Source organism: Stegostoma tigrinum, chromosome 2, assembly GCF_030684315.1.
Source record: "Stegostoma tigrinum isolate sSteTig4 chromosome 2, sSteTig4.hap1, whole genome shotgun sequence".
Classification (NCBI taxonomy): Eukaryota; Metazoa; Chordata; class Chondrichthyes; order Orectolobiformes; family Stegostomatidae; genus Stegostoma; species Stegostoma tigrinum.
Window position 1 is genome coordinate 139,197,088 of NC_081355.1, and position 27,171 is coordinate 139,224,258.

Consider the following 27,171-nt stretch of genomic DNA (forward strand, 5'->3'; position numbering starts at 1 on the left):
TCCCACCTCCTTGACCTGTCCATCTTCCCTGGACTGACCTATCCCCTCCCTACCTCCTCACCTATACTCTCCTCTCCACCTAACTTCTTTTCTCTCCATCTTCGGTCCGCCTCCCCCTCTCTCCCTATTTATTTCAGTTCCCTCTCCCCATCCCCCTCTCTGATGAAGGGTCTAGGCCCAAAACATCAGCTTTTGTGCTCCTGAGATGCTGCTTGGCCTGCTGTGTTCATCCAGCTCCACACTTTGTTAATCTGCAATGTAACCTGTATGCCTCGAAGTCTTTTTGATCTGTACGGCCTTTGCTTGCTGTGACCTGCCTGTGCCACTCATAAACAAAGATCTTCAGTGTATTTTGGTGCATATGGCAATAAATCAATAAATCAATCAGCTTAACTTGGGAAGGAAGTAAACCTGGCAACAGGAAGTAGAAATCTGGCAAGTGAAATGAAGAGGGCAGGTAAAATGAACACAGGCATTAGAATGCCGCATAAAGTCAAAAAGACAACATGAAGGGCACTGTACCTGAATTTGCAACAAAGTGGATGATTTAAAGGCATAAATAGAGGTAAGTATTCTTATATAGAACATTACAGCACAGTATAGGCCCATCGGCCCTCGATGTTGTGCCGACCTGTCATACCGATCTCAAGCCCATCTAACCTACACTATTCCATGTACGTCCATATACTTATCCAATGACGACTTAAATGTACCTAAAGTTGGCGAATCTACTACCGTTGCAGGCAAAGCGTTCCATTCCCTTACTACTCTCTGAGTAAAGAAACTACCTCTGACATCTGTCCTATATCTTTCACCCCTCAATTTAAAGCTATGCCCCCTCGTGCTCGTCGTCACCATCCTAGGAAAAAGGCTCTCCCTATCCACCCTATCTAACCCTCTGATTATTTTATATGTTGCAATTAAGTCACCTCTCAACCTTCTTCTCTCTAATGAAAACAGCCTCAAGTCCCTCAGCCTTTCCTCGTAACACCTTCCCTCCATACCAGGCAACATCCTAGTAAATCTCCTCTGCACCCTTTCCAAAGCTTCCACATCCTTCTTATAATGTGGTGACCAGAACAGTGCGCAATAGTCCAAGTGCGGCCGCACCAGAGTTTTGTACAGCTTCACCATAACCTCTTGGTTCCGAAACTCGATCCCTCGATTAATAAAAGCTAAAACACTGTATGCCTTCTTAACAGCCCTGTCAACATGGGTGGCAACTTTCAAGGATCTGTGTACATGGACGCCGAGATCTCTCTGCTCATCTACACTACTAAGAATCTTACCATTAGCCCTGTACTTTGCCTTCTGGTTACTCCTACCAAAGTGCATCACCTCACACTTGTCTGCATTAACCTCCATTTGCCACCAGTCAGCCCAGCTCTGCAGCTTATCTATGTCTCTCTGCAACCTACAGCATCCTTCGCCACTATCCACAACTCCAATGACCTGAGTGTCATCTGCAAATTTACTAACCCATCCTTCTACGCCCTCATCCAGGTCTTTTATAAAAATGACAAACAGCAGTGGACCCAACACCAACCCTTGCGGTACACTATGAGTAACTGATCTCCAAGATGAACATTTCCCATCAACTACCACCCTCTGTCTTCTTTCAGCAAGCCAATTTCCGATCCAAACTGCTTTATCTCCCACAATTCCATTCCTCCACATTTTGTACAATAGCCTATTGTGGGGAACCTTATCGAACGCCTTGCTGAAATCCATATACACCACATCAACCAGTTTACTCTCATCTACCTGTCTGGTCAGTATGTGTGATCTCACTACCATTGTGGAAGTATGATTGAAGTGGAGGCCTGGATGTTGGATGGCTTCAAGGCAGAGATCGACAAATTCTTGATCCAAAAACGAATCAAGGGCTATGGGGAGAGTGCAGGGAAGTGGTGTTGAAATGCCCATCAGCCATGATTTAAATGGCGGCATGGACTTGATGGGCCGAATGGCCTTACTTCCACTCCTATGTCTATGGTCTTATGGGTGACCACATCTAGAATCTGAATATTCAAAGCCATTTGATATTTAGAGAAAACAGGCACAAAGGAAAAGGAGGTGGTATTGTGCTGATCCTAATGGATGGGATCAATATGTTAGCAAAGGAAACTCTTGTTTCAGAAGAACAAAAGGCAGAATTTGTTTGCACTGAGCTCAGGAACTGCAAGCAGCAGCAAACAAATCAGAAATTCTTGGAGAAACTCAGCAGATCTAGCAACGTCAGTGAAAAGAGGAACACAGTTAACATTTCCTCAGAAGGGGCAGAAAACATTGGTAAGAATTGTTCAAATGCCACCTCAAGCAGCATTGGTAATGTGGAGCATGGTATTAACCATAAGAATAGAGAAGCATGTCATGTGGGTGATGTTGTAATCATGGGGGACTTAAATCAGAAGACAGATTGAGTAAACCTCATCAGCATTCATGCTGGCAAGTAAGTTTCTGGAGTAAGCCTGGGATGGTTTTCTATGGTAGAAAGTTGAGGAACCGACTAGAGAATATTAGTTTAGATCTAGTATTATTTAATGAAAAGGGCTAACCAACAAACTTGTATAGAAGAACCTTTGGGGAATGAACAATCCTAATATGGTACAATTGACAATGGCCAAAGATGAGCAACTGTGAGTATCTGGAAATGGCCTTACAGTGTTACAGAAGGATTTGAGAAGATTCTTCCATTTTGACAATACAGAAATGAACTCGGTGTATCATAATACATTGATTTCAAGGGGAAACAAGTCCTAATACAGAAAGCATTAGGCCTGGGTATCATGTCCCTGTTACAGCAGGAACACATGGATATTGAACACCTATAATGACAAGCATGTGTACCTGTGCATATGAATCAGAATATTCAATGAGTTGTGAATATATATATTCAGTATCCCGGATCAGATAGTGTCTGACAATGGATCACAATACACTGTGTTGAATACATATACTTATGACAGATGTACTGAGTATGGAGTGACCAGGTCACATCATCACAACACTATCTATGCTCAGACAACCTCGTAGAACATAAAGCACATGCCATCAAATCACTGATCATTAAGTGTTAAGGAACAAAGCAAGATATTTGCATCGGTTCATCATCATGTGACACCAATGGAGAAGGGATTACCATCCCCAGCAGAATTTATGCTTGCAAGGCAAGTGTGAACAACCTTGGCCAGCAAACAATTACCTAACCATTCTGAGACATTGTCCTACAAAGACAGAGGGGAATGAAAGAGATACCCAATGAGCGAGCTGGTAGACAGCTATCAAAATGGCAGAGTGTGAGTTAGAAATCCAACTCAAATACTTGAATACCAGTAAAGTTTTGTATAATACAACACAGATCATACAATGTCATTACTGATCATGGTGCTATATTGTGAAGGAAAGGAGACAGCTCAGATGGAAGTACGGCACACCACAGCAACTGTGCATGAAGGGATTGAGGAAGGACATTCTGATGATAATGATTGTGAGGTTGAGTGGTCACAACCAGCAGCAAGATCAACATAGTGTCAAACAAGCACAGCAGAGACCTTTTCACATGAATATATGATCAACATATCAAGATAAGTTGGTAAAAGCGTTAGCTGGAGTTTGAAATGTTAATGTTATAAATTCCCATTTTCACTTTTGTATAATTATTGAATTAACAAAAGCGCCTACGTACAATCAAGTATATCTATTTTGGGTCTTGAATTTTGGAAAAGGGGAATATCATGTTATGTCTCACAGTTAATATGAATGCCTTTAAGAGGCATGGCCATGATATCATCACTGTGTCATATCACGTGACTTCACAGTATAAAAGTCTCTTGCTCTATATTATCTGGGATCACATGAAACAACTAAAAAAAATTTTTAAAAACTTAAATGTGACAATTTAAAAAAATATAAATCAGTCTTTGGCTTCTCCATGAGATATAGATGCTAAAGCATCTTAGAAGCCAGAAAGCAGTACAGGGTCAACCACATTGCTGTGGGTCTGGAGTCACATGTAGGCCAGACCAGGTAAGGATGGCAGATTCTTTCCCTAAAGGATATTATTGAACCAGAGATAACAAGGTGTAGAAGTGGCACAGCAGGCCAAGCAGCATCAGAGGAGCAGGAAAGCTGACGTTTCAGGCCGAGAACCTTCTTCAGCAATCAGATGGGTTTTTCCCCAACAACTGATTCATGATCATCGTCATCCAGATATTTTTTCAATTGAATTCAAATTCCACCATCTGCTGTGACAGGATGTGAACCCAGGTCCCCACCACACTACTGGGTCTCTAGATTAACAGGTTAGTCTCACTGCCCATCCAATCTAATCTTCTGTCATCTTCGATGTCTCTATTAAATCCCCTCTTAGCCTTCTTCTCTCCAATGAGACAGACCCAAGTCCCTCAGCCTTTCCTCATAAGACCTTTGCTCCAGACCAGGCAACATCCTGGTAAATCTCCTCTGCAGCTTTTCCAATGCTTCCACATCCTTCCTGTAATGGGGCGATCAGAATGGCACGCAATATTCCAAGTAAAGCCGCACTAGCGTTTTGTACAGTTGCAGCATGACACCACGGCTCCGGAAGTCAATCCCTCTACCAATAAAACTGAACACACTGTAAGCCTTCTTAACTGCACTATCAACCTGGGTGGCAACTTTCAGGGATCGATGTACATGGACACCAAGATCCCTCTGCACATCCACACTACCAAGAATCTTTCCATTGACCCAGTATTCTGCCTTGCTATTATTCTTCCCAAAGTGAATCACCTCACATTTATCTGCATTGAACTCCATTTGCTACCTTTCAGCCCAATTCTGCAGTTTATCCACGTCTCCCTGCAACCTGCAACATTCTTCCACCACTCCACCGACTTTAGTGTCATCCGCAAACTTACTAACCCGTCCAACTTTGCCTGCGCCCAAGTCATTTATAAAAGTGACAAACAGCAGTGATCCCAAAACAGATTCTTGAGGCACACCACTAGTAACCAGACTCCAGGCTGAATATTTTCCATCAACCATCACTCGTTGCCTTCTTATAGAAAGCCAGTTTCTAATCCAAACTGCTAAATCTCTCTCAATCCCATGCCTCCGCATTTTCTCCAATAGCCTACCATGTGGAACCTTTCCAAAGGCTTCACTGAAGTCCATGTACACCACGTCAACTGCCCTACCCTCATCTACATGCTTGGTCACCTTCTCAAAAAACTTAATGAGGTTTATGAGACACGACTTGCCCTTGATGAATCCACGATAACAAAGTGTGGAGCTGGATGAACACAGCAGGCCAAGCATTTGTGCTTCTGAGATGCTGCTTGGCCTGCTGTGTTCATCCAGCTCCACACTTTGTTATCTTGGATTCTCCAGCATCTGCAGTTCCCATTATCCTTGATGAATCCATGTTGACTATCTCCAATCAGATTGTTGCTTGCTAGATGATTATAGATCCTATCTCTTATAATTTTTTCCAAAACATTTCCTACAACAGACATAAGGCTCACTGGTCTATAATTACCTGGGTCATCTCTACTGCCCTTCTTGAACAAGGGCACAACATTTGCAATCCTCCAGTCCTCTGCTACTAAACCTGTAGACAATGAGGACTCAAAGATCAAGGCCAAAGGCTCTGCCACCTCCTCCCTAGCTTCGCAGAGAATCCTCAGAAAAATCCCATCCGGCCCAGGGGATTTATCTACCTTCACACCTTCTAGAATTGATAACACCTCCTCCTTACTAACCTCAATCCTTTCAAGTCTAATAGCCCATAACTCAGCCTTCTCCTCTACAATATTCTCCTTTTCCTGAGTGAAAACAGGTGAGAAATCTTTGTTTAGCACCTCTCCGATCTCCACAGGGTCCACACACAACTTCCCACTTCTGTCTTTGACTGGCCCTGTTCCTACCCTACTCATCCTCTTATTCCTCACATACCTATAGAAAAAGTATGTCTGTGTGAAGTTCCTTGACACCCTCCAAGTGTGACTTACTAAAAGTCCATCTGTCTGGAAGTAAGTTGGGCCAAAGATCTATGGAAATTACATTCTCCCCCTGCCCTCCGTCCACGATTCTCACACAATCACTAGCTTCTCTGCCTCATCCCAGGCTTTGCCACTTGCAATGCTGCTCCCTCCCCATTGTACGCATACCCACCCATACCCTAGCTGTAGCATTTCCATGCCTACTGACTAATTAATCCTAGAGTGATAATAAATGGATAAAACTTTGAAGAAAACAGTCATTCTTTCAGAGCTTTACACTATGTTAATAAAAGGACCATGCATTATGGAGCAATAAAGTGTCAATCACCCTGATCATTTAAATTATTTACGCCAGAAGCTGCAAGCAATTGAAACTGCTTAATCTTGTGCAAATAAACATTGTGCAGCTGAGAGCAGAGGTCAGAGAGACTGAGCTGGGAATAATGCAGTATTTTCTCTGGGGCTCGAGGTTTTAATCAGAGTATTGGCTTAGAAGAGAATGCAGAATGAGGTGGCTGTGACTCCATTCCAGACCTGATTCTCTGAGACTAAAATTCCAGGAGAATTGGCTGAATATTTGAAGTCAGGAGCACAAAGCTGGGAGATGCCCAACTCAGCTTTTCAAACCAAAATTGAAAATCCAGTCCTCAGTTATTTTTGGATTTGGAATTTCCACACTGTACTTTCTGATGTTTTGGCTTAGGGTATTCCTTCCCTCGCTCCCTTTCCACTGTTGGGTAGTCTGTAAGATATTCCTGTTAGCATGATTGATTTATTCTTGCCTTTTCTTTAAAGTCATATGAATTTTGTTTCTAACTTTCTGGAATGTAGATTTTTTTAATGCTAGAGTTACCTTACCCCTTATCAGTTATCCCCCTACCCATTCTCTTATCCCTAACCTCTATGATTCTGTCTCAATGTGCAATATTTTGTTCCACTTCTGTGTTTTGTGTTTCAGTTATTGCTGCTACATTTGGTTCCATACTGCCTCCTACTACCCTACTTTGTTCTAAGTGCTGCAGATTTAACTGAGCAGACAGTAAATTCCTCACTTTCTTTTCAGGCTTCGACTTTTTTCTAAATCAAATTTGTTCCTATTTATGTTACCCTCCTACCTTATCCTGATCTGATCTTTACTCTCACCTCCTAAGTCCTATGGTTATTTGACATGCATCATTTTTTTTACCAGAAGCGTACCCCACACCAACAACATTCCACCTTTCCCACTTCTGAGCAGTTTGAAGTCCTGGATGTGAGTTTGCTCGCTGAGCTGGAAGGTTAGCTTTCAGACGTTTCATCACCATTCTAGGTAACATCATCAGTGAGCCTCCGACGAAGCGCTGGAGGAAACCCAAGGAAACCTAACCAGATAACTAGAAAGCGGGACATAACACCAGCGCGTCTGAAACGTCTGAAAACTAACCTTCCAGCTCAGCGAGCAAACTCACATCCAGAACCTCAACCTGAGCTACAAATCTTCTCAAAACTCGCTAGTTTGAAGTCCCATTGGCAGTCCTCATTATTCTGCCTGGTGCTGCCTTACTGGCCCAGCAGGAGGCCTTGCAAGAAGTGCAGCTTTTTCCTATCCCGTGGTGCCATTGTTACTGAAATCTTTGTCCTTGGACAGCTGCCACATTGTAGTTTAAAATGGCTGCTTGAAGAAACGTAGAAGCAGGAAATAGTTTGGAAAACCAAGAAGAAATCGAGGAAAGTGGAATTAATTGACTGCCATGAGTCAGTCACTGAGTGTCAGTATTGCATCACTGCGTAATGCAATCTTTGGTGGCCAGGAAGGGTGTGAAATGAGAAATATGCACTGGAACGTGTTTACTATCTTTGCAAGCTGGTGGTAGGTAGAAATATCATTAGCTTTCTGCTTGAGGCGAATGGCTGACAGTTTTTGTCAAAACATAACATTCCTTTACTTGACTTGCACCGGACATACAGCTGTTGCCCAATGTTAGACTTGCAGAGTGAATGCATATTTCTGCAAATTTTAATCTAATTTTATATAAAAACATCAGTTGAAATGTATTAAATGCTGCCAGAGAACACTGCAAAGAGAAAATAGAATTAGCTTAATATTTTTGAATTTTCATCAACTTTAGGTATAAGCATCATCGGTGCGAAGTTGTCCTGTAGAGTGACATGCTGTAGGCCAAAGAAGACCAAACAAAATTGCCTAAATCTAGATATGCATCAAGCCGGACAGTTGTGACATTATAAGTAGACAAGCCTTGCATTCATATCATACTAATTTGCTAGTATTAGCATGAAACTTGCCTGTGTGTGTTGATGTAATGAGAGAAATGAATTGGGGAAATGGTACTCGTTAGACAATTTGAAAACAAAAAGCTGCACATTTGTGCCATTGACTTTTCAAGCACAGGTCTTACAGTGGTATAAATTTTAAAAAGTGTCCTGCTTTGCTGCAGAACACAGTAAAATAGCACTTCCAGTCAAACCATATTGTGCAGTAGATCTGTATTTTGCTTCGCAGTGTCATAGCATTCATGTATAAATCATATAATCCACTTGCTGCAGCTTTCCACATTCCATCGAAACACCAGGTCGACCGCCTCTGGCAAAGCAAAATTGAATGAGTATAAAATAAAAAAAAAGTTCTCACCAGCTTCTCTACATTATTAACAATAACACACGCACCAAAGACAGAATATACCTAAAGCCCTCAAGTGGTTTTGGTGAGCCTCAAGGTCTTCATACTTGTAAATTAACCCTTCGACAATTTAAGTTGACTCACATCTGCAGGACTATAGGAAATAAGTAACAGCAACATAATGATTCGGGATAATCGCATGGATGCAGACTAGCTATTGGATCAGGAGATGACAGAAGCCCTCCTAATTTTCAATATGTGGTTGGAAGTGCAACACTGAAATGAAATGCTGATCCTAAAACTGAACCTGTGATTTGTGAACGTACATACTTAAAAACTGGATTGGGATGTGGTTGGGGGATGGTTAGGTGGACTAAGTACCTAAGTATATAAGAAATAGGAGCAGGGTCAGATGGCAGTGACATTGTTGGAATGTTGCTAGACTAGTAATGCAGAGCCCCAGGCTGAATTCTCATGAAGGGTCTGGGCCTGAAACGTCAGTTTTTGTGCTCCTAAGATGCTGCTTGGCCTGCTGTGTTCATCCAGCTTCACAGTTTGTTATCTCTGAAGCTCTGTGGACTTGGGCTTGAATCCCACGATGGCAGATGGTAAAATTTGAATCCAGTAAAAGTATTGGACAGAAAGAAGGCTCAATAACAACTTTGTAATCATTGTCAATCATTGTAAAAGCCAATCTGGTTCACTCATGTGCTTCAGGGAAGGAAATCTACCACCCTGACATGGTCCAACCCACACATGACTCCAGTCCCACAGCAATGTGGTTAACTCCTAACTGCTCTCTGGACAATTACGGCAATACATTTTGGCCAAGTCAACATGAATGATTAAAAAGAAAAGCTGCTGTGCCCCAGGCCTCAATTCCTGTTTTGTTCCAATTCCTCATAGACCTCAACTTGCCGTAGTCTATTGCCAAAGCCTTTGACGTCTTCTTTAAACACCTCCAGTAACCAGCCTTCTCTGGGGTAGAGAATTGCAGACATTCCTTACCCTCCAGGAGAAGAAATTCCTTTACATCTCAGTTTTGAATGAGTAACCTGTTATTCTGTAACTGTGCCCCGTAGTTTGCGATTCCCCCATGAGTGGAAACATTTTCTCAACATCTGCCCTTCCAAGCCCTCTCAGCATTTTTCTATGTTTCAATAAGATTACTCCTCATTCTTCTAAACTCTAATGAATAAAGGCCTAACCTGTTTAACCATTCCTGATAAGACAATCCCTTCATCTCAAGAATCAGTCTGGCGAATCTCTTGTGAACTGACTCCGTTGCCTGTTTATTCTTCTGCACAGGCTAGGACCTATATTGTGCATGCTATTCCAGAACAGACCTCACCAACACCCTTTACAGTTGTAATGATATTTCCCTTTAGTAATTTATAACCCCCGACCACTCTCTCCGTGACTCCCTTGTCCGGTCCACACTTCCCTCCAACCCTACCACACCCGGCACTTACCCTTGCAACCGCAGGAAGTGCGGCACCTGCCCTCACCCATCTCCCTCACCCCCATCCCAGGCCCCAAGAAGACTTGCCACATCAAGCAGCTGTTCACCTGCACATCTGCCAATGTGGTATACTGCGTCTGCTGTACACCGTGTGGCTCCCCCTACATTGGGGAAACCAAGCGGAGGCTTGGGGACTGCTTTGCAGAACACCTACGCTCGGTTCACAATAAATAACTGCACCTTCCAGTCGCGAACCATTTGAACTCCCCCTCCCATTCCTTAGATAACTTGTCCATCCTGGGCCTCCTGCAGTGCCACAATGATGCCACCTGTAGGTTGCAGAAACAGCAACTCATATTCCGCTTGGGAACCCTGCAGCCCAATGGTATCAATGTGGATTTCACCAGCTTCAAAATCTCCCCTCCCCCCACTGCATCCCAAAACCAGCCCAGCTCGTCCCCGCCTCCCTAACCTGTTCTTCCTCTCACGTATCCCCTCCTCCCACCTCAAGCCGCACCTTAATTTCCTACCTACTAACCTCATCCCGCGCCCCCCCCCCCGACCTGTCCGTCCTCCCCGGACTGACCTATCCCCTCCCTACCTCCCCAGCCATACTCTCCTCTCGACCTGTCTTCTCCTCTGTCCATCTTCAGTCTGCCTCCCCCTCTCTCCCTATTTATTTCAGAATCCTCTCCCCATCCCTCGTTTCTGAGGAAGGGTCTAGGCCCGAAACATCAGTTTTTGTGCTCCTGAGATGCTGTTTGGCCTGCTGTGTTCATCCAGCTCCACACTTTGTTATCTTGGGTGATATGTTTCTTGTTCTGTGATGCTTCACTTGTGCAGATCTAAAGGGCAGCATGGTGACTCAGTTGTTAGCACTGTTGCCCAATAGCAGTGTTACGGTTAGGGTTAGGGTCAGGATCATGGTCAGGATTGGGGTTAGGGTCAGGGTCAGGGTTAAGGTTGGTCTCAGGGTCAGAGTCAGGGTTAGGGTTAGTGTTAGGTTTAGGGTTTGGGATTAGGTCATTTGATCATCGGTGATGTGTGTTGGCGCAGGCTTGGAAGGCTGAAGGACCTGTTCCTGTGCTGCATTGATCTTCGTTCTTTGTCTAACCCCATTCTCCTGTCTTTCCCCCATAATCCGTAATCCCCTGACCAATCAAGAACCTACCTATCTCTGTTTTAAGTGACTTAGCCTCCACAGCTTTCTGAGCCAATGAGTCCCATATATTCACTACTCTTTGATTGGACCGAGTCTCTTCTACACGTGGAAACATCTTCTCCATGTCTGCTGTGTACCGTCCTCTCAGCTTCTGCAAGTTTCAATCAGATTACAACCTCCCATCCTTCTAAACTCTGTTGCGTGCAGACCCAGACTCCTCAACCACTCCTCAGACAATAAGCTTTTCATCCCCAATATCATTCTTGTAACCTCCTCTGGATTCCCCTCAAGTGCCAGCACATTCTTCCTTAGATGCAGGTCCCCAAAATGCTCCCAATATTCCAAATCCAATCTGACCAGAGCCTCATCCAGCCTCATCAGTATTCTCCTGCTCTAGTACTCTAGCCCTATTGAAATGAATGCTAACATTGCATTTGCCTTTCCAGCTGCCACATGAACCTGCATGCTAACCTGAAGAGTTTCCTAAATCAGGAATCCTAAGTCCCTTTGTGCTACAGATTTCTGAAGCATTTCCCCATTTAAAAAATAATCAATATACTGTTCATCCTGCCAAAGTGCATAACCTCACACTTTCCCAAATTGTACTCCATCTATCACTTCTTTGCCCACTGTCCTAGCCTGCCCAAGCCCTTCTGCAGCCTCCCTGCTTCCTCAACACTATCTGCCCCTCCACCTATATTCGTGTTATATGAAAATTTAGCAATAATGCCCTCAGTTCCTTTGTCCGGATCATTAATATGTAACGTGAATAGTTGTAGTCCCAACACTGACCCTGGCAGACCTCCCTTAGTCACCTGCTGCCAACCTGAAAAAGACCTCCTTATTCCCACTCTCTGCCTTCTGCCAGTCAGCCAATCTTCTGTCCATGCTGGTACCTTGCCCCTGACACTATGGGCCCTTATTTAGCAGCCTCAGTTGCAGCACCTTGTCAAAAGCCTTTAGGAATTCCAAATAGATCACATTCACTGGCTCTACTTTGTCAACATGGTTGTTCCTTCCTCAAAGGAAGATTTTTCAGGCGTGACTTCCCCTTGATGAAGCAGTGCTAACTCCGCCCTATTTTACCATGCACTTCCAAGTACTCCGCAGTCTCATCCTTAATAATGGACTCTAAGTGTTACCGACGATTGAGGTCAGGCTAACTGACCTTCTCAGTTACTAGAAGACCTGCATGCTAACTTGTGTATTTCACGCAACTGAAGATTCTAATCCTTCTAGTTAATCCTTCTGTCTCTATTTAAGGAATAGTCTGCCTTTTGAATCTTCCTACTAACGTTACAATGTCCTTCAGTATTGGGGGATCATGACATTGATTGTGAGAGGCAAGACTCGACAAAAAGCAAGGGAACAGTAACAAAGAATGCATGGACAGTTACTGGATGGGATATTACAGAATAAGATGTGTGAGACTACAACATTTATGTGATTACAAGATAATATATAACCACCTTATTTTCGGACTATTGTAACCTGCAAATGTTTCTCATTATTTTTGCAAGATATTTCCTTAAGAGAAAACCACATGCTACGGTACCTTTCCATTCCATCACAAGAATAATTTGCATCTATACAGTACCTTTAATGTACCAAAACATCCCAAAGTGCTTCACACGAATGAGGATCAAGCAACATTTGGGAATGAGGAAATGAGCTGTTAGCATAAGTGATCAAAAATGTAGTTAGAGCTAGATTTGATGTGGTGGCTGTCTTGAATGAGGAAAGAGAGGCAGAGAGGATGCCGTGTAGGGAGCAAATTCCACAGCGTAGGACCTAAGGTGCATTTCTCGGAACACAATACAAGCCTTCCAGCAGACACGTACTATGAGGAGAAGAAACTATTGCAAATGAGCCAACAACGCAGTAATATGGTAGCACTTGGGAGATACGAAGATATCAGGATAACCTAGTTCAAAATCTATAATTTGTATCTCTACAGATCCACCACTGGGACATTTTTTCACTGTGCAGTGTTTTGGGCTAAATTGAAATAGGATTAGTTTGTGATGAAACCACAAGGCTAGAATTCTAAAACCAGCTCTGTGGGAGAGACACAGACAGGATTTTATGAGGACACTGGAAATCTCATCCATCAGTCGGGACACTCCCATCAGTTCCATGGGGAAGACTGAGAAAAATGAAGGACCTGTCAGGCACTGTACTTACCCCAGGCCCATGACTCCCCAGGCGGGACCAGACCACAAGTGATGAAGGAGGGATGCAGATTCTGAGCAAGGATTGCAGGAGGAGTGGAAGGAATTTGAGGCAAGGGCAGGAGGTTGGTATAGTGATTGCAAAGAGGTCAGGCATCTGGACTTTATAAAATATAGATTCCATGTATCATGGACCAGACCAGACCCCCTCAAAATATATTACAAAGGTAGGCTAGACCCTAACTTTTTCTTATTTTAAAATTAAATGTGAGGTGGTGTGTTGCAGATGCCATTTGATTGGTGAAACTATTCAAAGTTAAGCAAATCACAATTTCTTCATATACTATAGATAAAATATGACAAAAGAAAGACAAACTTGGAATAAATTAACTCCTTTGGAAAACTTAACAGAATAATAGATTGTTTTACTACTAAACTGTAACTGTTCCAATATAGTAACATCCCATAATGACACACTTGGCAAAAGTAAAATTCAGAAAACAGATTGTCTCACATGCTCTTCTGCAACCTAGGAGGAAAGAATATCAAGAGACAACTCTGTGAGAAAACTCGGAGTGAATGTAGCAGCTTGGAGAGATTCATTGCCTTCTAACCCTGCTGAGACCCCAACAACAACTGCTGAAAGCTAACTGAAAATCTTAGATCTGTGAGAACTTGACCACACCCACTCAAGCTGCTTCTATTGTTCCAACTTTAACCAAATACCCCAAGACCTCGCAAGTCATTTCTCTTTCATAGACTGCTTGATACCTGTCCCCCAAACTCTCTTAAAAGAAACCAGGGCAAAACCCACCACCTTAAACCTTGCTATGTGCCAGTTGGCTGCCCATTTTTCTACCTAACAATAGTTATACTTTAAAACTACATAATTTGCTGCAAAGTATCTTGGGACATCCCAAAGGCTCTACATAAATGCAAGTCCTTTCTTCCTTTATATCTGTCAAGAATTAATACAAAGTAAAGCCCCATATGAAATGCTAGTCTTGTTTTTTTTAAGGGTAAGTGACATCTTGATTCTTCGTAGCAAATTTGTTTTGCACTGCAGATTATTTAAGACCTGTATTTTTTTCCATCGTTCCTTTAAATTGTCAGATGAAGGAACTTTGTAGCATATTTGTAATCAATATCAGGCACTATGATTTCAAATCTTTTACTTCAGAATTTAATTCAATCAGGTAAATAAGACACATTCAATCCTATCAATGCCTTTGTGAACTTATGTATGTTTTAAACATCTTTCATAAGCGTGTACTTCCTATTGTGATTTTGTGTTCAGAAGTAAATGGGTAGAAGGACCTGTGGTGTAATGAGTTGCACCCTGTCTCTGAGCCAGAGGCTGAAGGTTCAGGCTCCCCTTTGGGACGTTGCAGCCAAGGAAGGTTCTTCCACAAAGTAGCTGAACAGGTTGATTATCAAATCTCCTTCCCACATGCAACAAAAGTAGCAGTAAGTGGCAGGAGAGACTTCTGGTTGTGCATGTGCTTCCTTGCTGTACCACACGGTGGGGAGTTTTACCACGATTAGCTAGATAACAGAGTGTGGTGCAGAATGGGAAAAGAGAAACAAGAGCGGGTACAATCCACATCCCTATTGTGATAGTTTAGGACTGGCCGCCTCCTCCTTTTATCCGCACTTGCGGAGTGGTTACCCCCAAGTTGTCCATGCCCAGTTGTCTTTTTGCTTTGGAGAGAGATCCCCATGGCTCTTTATGGCCTACATCTCCATGTCTTGCCGTAACCCATCATGGCAGATGTTGTGGCGCTGTGGTTTAGACCAGCCTTTGGGCATAGAATGGGAGGAGAGAAAGTGGATGAACAGGCCAGACATTTATTGAACTTATTTGTCCATTGACTTTCTATGAGCTTTGCAGTTGAACTTGTGTTTAAAAACTCTTTGGAAGACAGAGTTCTTGACAGGACAAAAGGGAACTCTATGAATAGGGCAAGCAATGGTGCATCTCCGTAAACAAGCAGATTGAAGGAATGTTAGTGGGTGGTGCAGAGCCTAAAGTGTAAGTTAGCATATTTGATTTAGGACTGAATTAGAGGGAAGGAATCTTTTAATTACAAGAAAGAGCGGCATAGGAGACATAAAGAAATACATCGAAGGAATGAAGCACCAATTTTTAAAACTTATATTCCATTGTCAGAGAGGTTCTTTCAAAGTAGTTGAGACTCATCAAGTTCTGAGGAAGGGTCACTGGAGCTGAAGCATTAATTCTCATTTCTCTTCACACATGCTGCTGAGCTTTTCTAGCAATTTCTGTTTGTGTTTAAGACTCATCAAAGCCTACTTATGGTCATTGAAAAAAAGACAACTTAAACGTACAAACCGTATTTTTTTCTGATGAGTTTAGTGACTAAGTCACGGGTACATATAGCAATTTTACACTATTCATGTAAGTGGCCGCAGAGCCTTCCAGCAAAATACTTTTTAAATGTAGTTTATTGGGGAACGGGAAAACTCGGACATCCTCAATTCCATATTCACCTTCAGTAAGTACTGTCCATTTAAAACTTTTGTAGTGGTAGGCGCTGATTGCCAGCATAAAACCCAGCTGTTTCATTGTGTGTTGTAGCGATTGTAACAAGGTCAGCCCAGTGCACCTCATAGGATATGAGTTCCCTGATTGGGCCTATTAATCAGAGTGTCAAGGACTCTCTATGTGTAAATAAAAGGCAACTGGGTGACAGGATACCAGCCTCTGTGGAGTTAGTTCAGTATTTGCTTTAACACTAGCCACTTAAAACACTTTTGTATTAATTTATAATTGCATTCATATGTAAGCAGATGCTAAAATGCTGTAGTTCTTGGTTTTCTCTCCAAATACTGCTAATGTTGAATGTTGGACAGGTCATGGCACAAAGAAGGTCAGAGAGACAGTGACACAAGGAATGGGATGGGGTAGAATAGGACGTGGTGGTGAGGGGACAACATAATGCAAGTTGAGAGTGATTGGAGTGGCCTCAAAAGGGCTACTAAGAACGCCATCACAGAAACCTTCTAAAAATAAATTAAGTCAATGTTTTTCCCATCTCCTGTTCACCTGTCTGTTTTATCCTGCAGCAGCTTTACATTCTCAATGCCCTACTTTTCACAAACAGCTCTCCATTATCACAATTGTGACAAACATTATTGCCTTCACCTTTGAACTACTCATCTCCCCACTTCTGCTTTATGATTTCACTGCAAGTACCAAATAATGTTTTATTAAATTGATTTGTGCTATTAATAGTGTATGCTCCCTTACAGAAATGTACTGTATTGGTCACTTAGTGATGGCTTGTTGAATTAATTTATGGTAATATTGATTCAGGGAAACCAAACACTGGGCTGGAGGAATGTGTGTTTGTTGAGATACTTCAAGTGGCAGTGTTTGCCCTCAGGGAATTGATATAAACACAAAAAAACACATTTAATCTGGTTTATGGATCAATTTTATATTGGTCAGCGACCAAGATAACCTGATGCTGAATTGTCATATTCCACTAGGGGGTACAATTACATTGTAAGTGTGTTGATGTCCATTGCAATGGTGTTGCAAGGACTGTCTCGAGTAGTGGTTTCCAGTCTTCTCCACTGTCTCCGTTTATCATCAAATTTCAGTTCACCTTTAATGGTCAATCAGATTTCACCACTCACAGAAGTGCCAAGTTAGTGTAAAACAAATATTTTGTGAACAACATGTTTCTTTGTAAAATGTGTTGCTGAGTGGTGCAGTGCTAAATTTTTACTGTTTTAATAAAAAGACTTGCATTTATATCGCACCTTCATGCATCTGTTGCAGCCACTTGTACAAATTTTAGAGTATTGTCACTTTTGCAATATTCCTGCGCAGCCTAGTGACTTACAGTAAAATATACCACATTGCCATGCAAGTCTATAGAGCTCCAAAGCCTATGTCTGACAATCAATTTCTCATAAAATCTTAATTACAACGTTTGTCTTGCTAATATTATTTGAGGATATATTTGTGATTTTTGTTTACACTCATTTCAAAAGACATTGAAATGTCAGAATTGTACTAATTCTTGGGGATTTATAAGCAGAATAGACCACTGCAAAATCCTGGTATATTTTACTATAATGCAGTCGAGATTTATCTAGAATGTTCAGTATTAAAGTGAATTATTCTATTGTACTCTTCATGAGAGTTGATCATTTTTCATGTTTTTACAGTGGTTTTGAAGAAATCCATGCTTTTTCTGACTGAGATTAAATCATTCTAACTGGGAGAATGCAATAAAGAGCAGTTTAAAAGCTTTCATCCAATGAGCTTTATATTCATATTTCTAGGGATGCAAAACTTTCAGAGTTAAACAAATGGCACGTTCAGAAATGCTCCATTACAGATAGATCCTAAATATTGCTTTATTGCAATCCATAGCAAACTAACAAATACAGCGATGAAGATGTGTTGAACACCTTAGAAAGTTTTCTTCTGTTAACAGCGCAGTACAGGTAGAAGGCATTGTTGGATTTCCCAATCCCTTAATTCCTGTAAATGGAGATAGCAGATGTTTTAAAATGTAGTTTTGCTTTTAATTCCAGACTCCACAAACAGTCAAAAAGGGAATTGTTTTGGAGGAAATCATTGTTATTCCACTCACCTATAAAATCAGCTTGTGAAATCATATGTTGAGAGATATTAATACATCACTTGGTGCCTACAGAATTGCTATTTGAGGACAAGACTCCTTCAATAATTGTTGCTTGAGTTTTCTTAGTCCCTGCGGTATTAAGAATCATTTCCCACTGCTTGTATGTAAGAGCATTAATCATACCAAGGTGGCCTGCAGTGTTGGCAATTCAAGCATTGTTCAGCGATTGTCGGTAAAGCAAAGCAAGATCATGAGCCTTTGCGAAGAGGAAAGGCACATTTATTTTGGGTTCAGATCCTTTGTCAAACAGACCTTCTGTCCATTCCCCCTTTTGTTTCCGTTCAATCTTTTATGCCTGTCTGTTCCTTTCCTTAAATATTATTCGGTTGAGACAGTCCCTACGTCACAAAATTTTCCAGTTGATCAGAGTGACAAGTATATTTTTCCATCTGATCTCACATGAAGCTCAATGATTGGAGCAATAGAGGTTAAAGGGAAAGTTATTAGAGGTGCTCAGAATTATGAAGGTTTTTGATAGAGTAGAAATAGGGAAATTATTTGTGCCCTGAGGAGGATCATTAAACTAGAGAGCATAGATTTAAGATCATTCAAAGAAATAGATGGAGGGAGGGGCAAACAAGGCATTTTTTTTAAATTCAGTGAGTTGTTATGTATAGAATATGCCACACTAAAATGTTATTACCAGAAATTAAATTTTTTAAAAATTGCCGAGTTGTGAGGAAAGATTAGAGAGGTGAGACTAATTGACAGCACTTTAATGAGTTCTGCATCACAACCTCCTTCTGTGATGTATGGTTCTATGTTAGCAAAGAAACAGAATTTGCAATAGATTTGTTTCTTTACAACAGCCAGTGCCCTCCCAAATAATTAATTGTGTTTGAAGCACTTTTGAATAAAAATCTAATGGCCATGTCTTAACTCACAATATAGGCTCATTGACCTATATTGGCACCAAGGTCACACAAAGACTTGATCTTAAAGTCTTGCTTCCTTGTTTAAAAAAAAATCTTCCTATGACTCCCAACTCTCTCCGTTGCTTTTCAACTCTTTCTGCCCCATGATCCTCTGGGAGGTCTATGTTCCCTAGCACCAACCCACTGTTACTTGCTGCGGACAAGAAAAATAAGTGGCTAGTGAGATTTCAGCCTCCCTGTAGCTGTCAGCCAATCTTAACAGCCAGCAGTACCAGAGCTCAAAAGTGGGCATTGCCAGGAATGCAGCCAGTCCCAAAATGATGCACTATGGATCCAAGTGAGTAGCAGGCATTGGATGGTGGGGTCGGATTGTAAAGGTGGGCTGGGTGGAGATGTGCCAGTTCACACAGGGTGGAAGGAAAGTAGATTTTGTCTTCTGGGAGGGTGCCCCAAATGGGCAAATATTAATCTTTCAAGATGGTACCCACCCCCTTTCTAAACAAACTTGTTAACAGAAAAGGTCACTCAACTGACACGTGTTTTAGTGTGGGCAACAGAGTTTGTAGAAAAAAGCTCATTCACAGGACACAGGCATCATTGGCTAAGCTAGCCCTTAGCATGGCACGGTGCCTCAGTGGTTAGTACTGCTGCCTCACAACACCAGGGACCTGGGTTCAATACCAGCCTCGAGCAACTTCTCCATGGAGTTTGCACATTCTCCTCATGCACGCGTGGGTTTTTTCTCTGAGCTTTCTGGTTTCCTCTCACAATCCGAAGATGTGCAGGTTAGGTGGATTGGCCATGGGAAATACAGGGTGATGGGGTAGAGGGTAGGATGCTCTTTGGCAAACTGGTGTGGACTTGTTGGGCTGAATGGCCTGTTTCCACACTGTAGGGACTCAATAAAAGAAAAATTATTGCTCATCCTGAATTTCCCAGAGGGCGGTTAAGAGTCAGCCGTTTTACTATGGGTCTGGAGTCTCTTCTAGGTCAGACCAGGTAAGGACAATAGTTTCCTTCCCTAAACAATCATCATCAGAATCTTAGATTTTCCAGTGTCCCCACATGGGGGCCAGGATATCTGGGTTCAAGTCCTTCCTGCTCTGGAGGTGTGTAATGACATGCGTGAACAAGTTGGTTAACAATATCTCTAGTGTGGGTAGCTAACATTGGGGTTAATTGATCTTTTTTAACAAACTGAGTTTGCCGTTTTAGATTTTAATCCATCAAAGGTGCTATACAAATGCATGTTATTGGTGTTGTTGATTTCTGCTGTCCTGTTCAATTTTTGTGTAAAAAACGAATTCCATGTGGAAGTAAGGCCCATCATCAATTTTAATTATTTTTCAGTATGCTGGGACCAGCTGTGATCTTCCAAGTCAAAGCCATTGGTGAGAACGTGTCAACAGCTGATGTGGTGAACATAGCAGGTAGGAATATTGCTTTTACTCTGCATTAAAAATGTCGCAGAAAGAATGCTAGCAGACACACACACACACACACACACACACACACACACACACATGCACATGCACATGCACATGAGGAAACTGACACTTAATAGAAGAGACGCTTGCGAGGAGAGTGACACAGATGGGAAATTGAAGTGTAACATTGCAGAGTCAATTAAGGCGACCAGTGACTTCATTGTTTGTAGAGGAGATGGATTTAAATTAAGAGATGTGAGCATGGTGTGGAATAGTGAAAGAGACTGTCTCCATGCACTTAAAAGAGAAATAAAAAAAGACATGAAGATGCATTAGCACAAAGTAAGGTCACTAAGAGAGATGGAATTTACCTTACAGACAAATGCAGCATGATCTGCATCTGTCTGAAGCTGAAATATAGTGTTTCAGGAACAAAATGTTGTCTGGAAAATGTCTGTTCAAGTGGGTTGGGGGATGGGTCACATCGAACGAGATAAAAATGGGTAATAGACTTGATATGATGTTGTCAGTAAATGCTGAACCATTAACAAAAGGTGTTTGAAATCCATGTTACAAATGGTCTTGGAGATTTATTTCCTGTGTGAGGCTTCAAGAAGAAGCCTTGTGCAGAGGCAAAGCAGTCTAACAGTAAACAAGTTCCAATAATTGCATGTATATATATTTGAATCAACTCTGTCTAAAGACGAAGATCGTTGCCACAAGATTATTGGAGTCTCTGTTCAACAAGACTACACAATCTGCTTCATTTTACCTTTTCTTATAGAGTCATAAAAGCTTTTGGACAAAGTATGCCTTGCTTTGGTAATATTTCCTTTATGATAGCAAATCCAAATTTTCTGTTCTTTCCCTGAATACTTTACTTGTCCGTAATACCTTAAATTTCACCTTTATTTTCTCCTGCACACAACTGTAGAAGTTGATAACCTTGAGAAATGGTGGTAATGAATTAAGCATCCTGGAAAACGCCACTGTGTTTCTGATTGCTACTTTGCTTTGAGGACACTTTTCAGCAGCAGCATGTGTCCAGTCCAACACTAAATGAGACACAACTAGACCTAGTTCTTGAGAATTAAGGGCCACATAAGTCCAGTGTCAATGACAGAACATGAGGGGACGGTCATTGTTGTCTCAGAAGGTTTATGTTGATGGTGGAAATGGACAGTGAGCAATCTGGAGTGATGATAATTACTTGGCGGAGAGCTGACTTCAGTGGGGCAAGCAAGGAGGTGGGCCTGATAGTGTTGGTGGGAAAATCTGGAGCTAAACAGCGGCTGATCTTCAGGGAAGCGATTGTTCTGTCCAAGCCGAGGTGTATTCCCTACAATGGGAAAAGTCGGGCAAACAACATACAGAGCTTCCTGGATGGAAATGAAATAGGAATGCAGATGAAGCAGAGAAAGTGTACTTCAGAAAGGTATCAGGAAGAAAATGTAGTAGAGAGCCAAACTGGACATAGAACATACAGAAGAGAGGAAAAAGCCAAATAAGAGAAGCAAAGAAGGATTATAAAAAGAAACTGGCAGCTAACGTAAGAGGGAATCGTAATTATTTGATTTGCTTTGATTTATTATTGTCACGTGTACTGAGATACACTGAAAAGTATTATTTCGCATGCTATCCAAAAAAATCATGCCTTACATGTGTACATCAGGGTAATAGAACAGAATGCAGAATACAATGTTACAGCTAAAGAAGATATAGAGAAAGATCAACTCTAATGTATGAGAGGTTGTTCATAAGTCTGATAACAGAATGAAAGAAGCTGTTCGTAAACCTGTTCGTACATGTTTTCAATGTTTTATATCTTCTGCTCAATGGAAGAGAGTGGAAGAGCGTATAACTGGGGTGGAAGGGGTCGTTGATTACATTGGATGCTTTCCTGAGGCACTGGGAAGTATGGACAGAGCCAATGGAAGGAAGGCTGGTTTTCGTGATGGATTGGGCTGTGTTCACAACTCTGTGTAATTTCTTGCGGTCTTGGGCAGAGCAGTTGCCATACCAAGCTGTGATGTATTTGGATAGGACGCTTTCTGTGATGTGTCTAGAAAAACTGGTAAGAATCATTGTGGATGTACGGAATTTCCTTAGCGTTCTGAGGAAGTAGAGGCATTAGTGTGCTTTCTTGACTGTAGCATCGATATGGATAGACCAGGACAGATTGTTGTCTTTCGTCTGCACACAAACAGGAGAAGAGTGGTCAAAGGAGCCATTGGTCCGATGAGGGAGCAAGGAAGGAATTACATTTGAAAGCAGGATAGACGTAGTTAAGGGCCTAAATAAATACTTTGCATCTGTTTTTACAAATAAATTAGTGCCACCCAAGTCACGGTGACAGAGGATGAACTTCAATCAATTGAAGGGTTCAAAATAGATAACAAAGAGATATTACATCAGCTTAAAAGTTGACAAAGCACTGAAATAGGATGAGATGCATTCAAGGATACTGAAGGGCGTAAGAGTGGAAATGATGGAGGCACAGTCCATAACTTTTCAGTCTTCCTTAGACTCAGGACTGCTGCAAAGGACTGGAGAATTGCAAACATCATATCCTTGTTGAAAAAAAGGTGTAAGGATAACCTCAGCAATTACAAACCAGGCAGTTTAACTCTGGTGCTGGAGGAGTGGAGGGGAGCACATAACAAGGGATATAGAGAGTGTTTAAAACTAAATACTGGAGGACGTGGGATCACTTGTAGAAAGATGTAATACAACAAGGATTCAAGACAGTAGGGGACAAAAATAGCAATTCAGGAAATGAGGGTTAGAGAATGGTAGGACAAGGCAGGGAGAAAAAAAATAAGAATACACCAACAATGAAGACTAGATATTTATAAAGATAAAACAAAAACAATGGCTCAGTGTACGAATCTGTGTTGTATTCATAAGAAAGTAAAATTATCAGCAAACATTAAAGCAAATAAATACAATCTGATAGCTAATACAGAGACATGGTTATAGGATAACAAGGGTTGATGAGAGGTAGCACTGTTAACCAAGGATGGCATTAGTGCAATAGTTAGAAATGATCTTGCTTCAGGAGATCAGGATATAGAATCGGTTTGGGTGGAGATGAGGATTGTAGGGATAAGACGTCACTAGTGGGAGCGGTCTTCAAGCCCCCTAACAGTACCATAATATAGAACAAAGGTTACAAGAGGAACTGGACTCTGTGTTAAAAGAACAGCAATAATTATGGAAAAATCAGGTTGTCAGTAGTAGCCTGGATGAGGCATTTGTAGAATGTTTTCAGGGAAGTTTCTTAGAACAGCGCACATTTTGGAAATTATCAGAAAGCAGTTTACAGTAGACATGGTATTGTGTAATATGATAGGATTAATTAACGACCGCAGAGGGAAGGCACCCCCAGGTAATAGCAACCACATTAAGATTTTACTTATATTCAGCTTGGGTCTGAGACTAGCAATTTAACTTTAAACAACAACAACTTGTGAATATGGAAGCTAAAGTGGACTCTTTTATTCCAATAATAGCTATAAACAGGAAATGGATAGGAGAGAAGAACTTTATGAAATTGTATTTATGAGGGAAATGCTTCTAAGTAAACTGATGGAACTGCGAGATGAAAAGTCTCCGCATCTAGGTGGACTTCATCCTAGGGTCTTTAAAGAAGTTGCTAATGACGTGGAAGATGCATTGTATTAACTTTCTTAAACTTCCCTAAAGTCAGTTGAAGAAACACGAACATAAAAGTAGAAAGTGTAACCCCTTGATTCAGAAGAGACAGAGGCAGAAACATGAAATTATAGATCAGTTAGCTCAATGTTTGTCATACAGAAGATATTAGAATTAAGGATATTTTAGCTGCATCTGTAAAAAGAGTGCTCAAAGTGATTAGGAAGAGTCAGCATGTTTTCATCTAAGACAAATCATGTTTAATCAGTTTATTGGGTTTTTTTAAGGATTAACGTATGAACAAATGGGAGCATTGTACTTGAATTTGCAGAAGGCACTTGGTATCATGCCACATCAAAACTTATTGTAGGAAATAAGTGCTCATGGTGCAGAGAATAATATGTTGTAATGGATAGATAAATTGGCTGCCTGGCAGGAAACAGAATGTATGCATAAATGTCTTTGCCCACTTTGCACAACGCAACACGTTACCAATAAAATCCATTAGTTTCCCACCTGTCCCCTGCTCTGAAAAATAGCCATTTTGGATTTGAAACCTTAACTCTGTTTCTCTCTGAACAGATGCTACCAGATCCGTTGAGTTTCTCCAGCACGTCCTCTTCTTATTTAAGCATTTTTCCTGATAAACTGGCTAAATTATGACTAGAACACAGGGAGGCTGGAATTCTGGATTTCTGTCTAGTGATGTTACGACTACCCCACTGCACCCCTCTGCTATGGTTAGTAGTTTTGCAGATGACAACAAAATTGAAGGTGTGTAGTGGGCAGTGAAGAAGGCTACCTCAGAGAACAACAGGATCTTGATCAGATGGGCCGATGAGCCGAGGAATGGCAGGTGGAGTTTAATTTAGATAACTGTGAGGTGCTGCATTTTGGAAAGGCAAATCATGGCAGGGCTTATAAACTTAATGGTAAGGTCCTGCGGAATGTTGCTGAACACAGAAACCTTGGGGTGCAGGTTCATAGTTCCTTGAAAGTGGAGTCGCAGGTAGACAGGGTAGTGAAAAAGGCTTTTAACTGCTTGCCTTTATTGGTCAATGCATTATGTATAGGAGCTGGGAGGTCATGTTGCAACTGTACAAAATCATGAAGGGCGTGGATAGGGTAAATAGACAAATTTTTCCCCAGGGTGGGGGGAGCCTAAAACTAGAGGGCATAGGTTTAAGGTGAGAGGGGTAAGGTTTAAAAGCGACCTAAGGGGCAACTTTTTCATACAGAGGGTGGTTCAGGTATGGAATGAGCTGTCAGACGATGTTGTGGATGCTGGTACAATTACAACATTTAACAGGCATCTGGATGGGTCTATGAATAGGAAGGGTTTAGAGGGATATGGGCCAAATGCTGGCAAATGGGACTAGATTTGTCTCGGATGTCTGGTTGGCATAGACAAGTTGGACTGAAGAGTCTGTTTCCATGCTGTACGTTTCTATGACTCTATGACTCTGCTGTATTGAGTAGAGGAAAACTTTAGGGAATGCTGATGTTACTGTAGGTAGAACCAGAGGATTTCACCTCAAACTCATTTTGATGCAATTCCTGATTAAATTACACAGAAGAAGAAGATATTTTCACGTCCTATCTGAATAAACATAACTGTCGTCCGAAGGAATTTTAATCACCTTCTGTTCTCAGATACAATACAACATTAGAAATTATAGTAGTTTATAAGATGTTTATAGCTGAGGAAACTCCTTTGCTCCAGCTCGATCTCTAGATTTCTTCAGGATTCAGTTGTGCATTAAATAATTCCAGGTCTTTCAGTCACACTGCTTCATCTGTAGGTTTACTCCAAAAAATGATCACTTTGTGAAGAATTTGCTGGTATCAGCCCTAAAGTTCCTCTCATTGTTTGAGTCTGTATCCCCTTGTTAAATTCCCACAATAAAATTTAAGGTAATTCCTTTTGATGTGATTTACTTTAACAAAACGTCCATGCGATCACCTGTCATATTTATGGAGACAAAACGACTGCAGCTCTTTCAAGATATTTTTAATCAACCCATTCAGACACACCACTGGAGTAGGTGGAACTTGAAGGCAGGCCTCCTGGCTGAGAGGTAGAGACACTACTACAGTGCCCCAGGAGCCTCTAGTCCCTTCTTCATATGACTCCAGATTGTAACAACCTTGCCCTTCTCCTACTGTCATCAGTCCATAAATATCTCTCTTTTGTCAGAATATCATGAATACGAGCAATAGTATGTCATGTTGATTAGAAACTTTGCTTACATGAAGTTTGTGAAATTCTTTTGTCCGTAGAATTTTGGGGAGTTATTGTACGTGATCCTGTGTAAGTTTGCCAAAGTTTTAAAGAAAGCACAAACACGAAATTCACACTTGGAAATGAATCAGGTCATTCAAAAAACGGTGGCAACTAAGGGCTCCATTGGGATACTTCACACTGGACCCTGGTGGATGCTGTGGAATCTGCATGGCTTGTGAAATCAAACGGTGACATTCGAAATGAATTTCAAACTCCAAATAAAACCAAGTGTGTGCTTATTTAGAGCGCTGTGGTATACCCAATAGGACAAGATCAAGGACAAGCCTCAAACTGGGATGAACAACAAATGTAGTCTTGCTAGCATCACTTATTTTACATAAATGGAAGATCTTAATGAGAAACAAATCCATCACAAATAATTTCTAATCAACCTGTTCAGCAATGTTATTATACATCTCTGGACCAGGTGAGACTTCAAGCTGAATCTTCATGGATGAAAGGGTGGGGGTGCTACCACAGCACCAGAAGACCCTCAGCACGTCCATCATAATACACATCATCACGTTACGTATGCCTGAAATAACTTGTTCCCCCTGGTTTTATAAAGAGCCTGGAGCAGAAGCATTTCCTCCAATTATTCCATCACTAATGATATTTGGCCAGATTAGATTTGAGTCTAAGTTCAGTTTTATCCACAGCAGCAGCCTTGGTCCACTGCAATCTATTTGAATATAGAACAGTACAGCAAAGTACAGGCCCTTTGGCCCATGATGTTGTGCCAACCTATTATCCTACTCTAAGATCAAACTACCCTTCACACTCTACATTTTACTCTCCTCTATGTGCCTATCCAAGAGTCGCTTAAAAGTCTCGAATGTATCTGACTCCACTC

General features: G+C 41.5%; 1 protein-coding gene across 5 annotated transcripts in view; it reads left to right on the forward strand.

Annotated features, from left to right (window-relative positions):
• Positions 1 to 27,171, forward strand: part of ptprn2 (protein tyrosine phosphatase receptor type N2) — a 949,211-nt gene that overhangs the window by 408,302 nt on the left and 513,738 nt on the right. For all 5 annotated transcript variants that reach the window (XM_048556814.2, XM_059639614.1, XM_048556833.2 and 2 more), the window contains one exon: positions 20,304 to 20,383. In XM_048556814.2, coding sequence (XP_048412771.1) covers positions 20,304 to 20,383 — 80 coding nt within the window. The remainder of the gene's footprint in view (positions 1 to 20,303; positions 20,384 to 27,171) is intronic.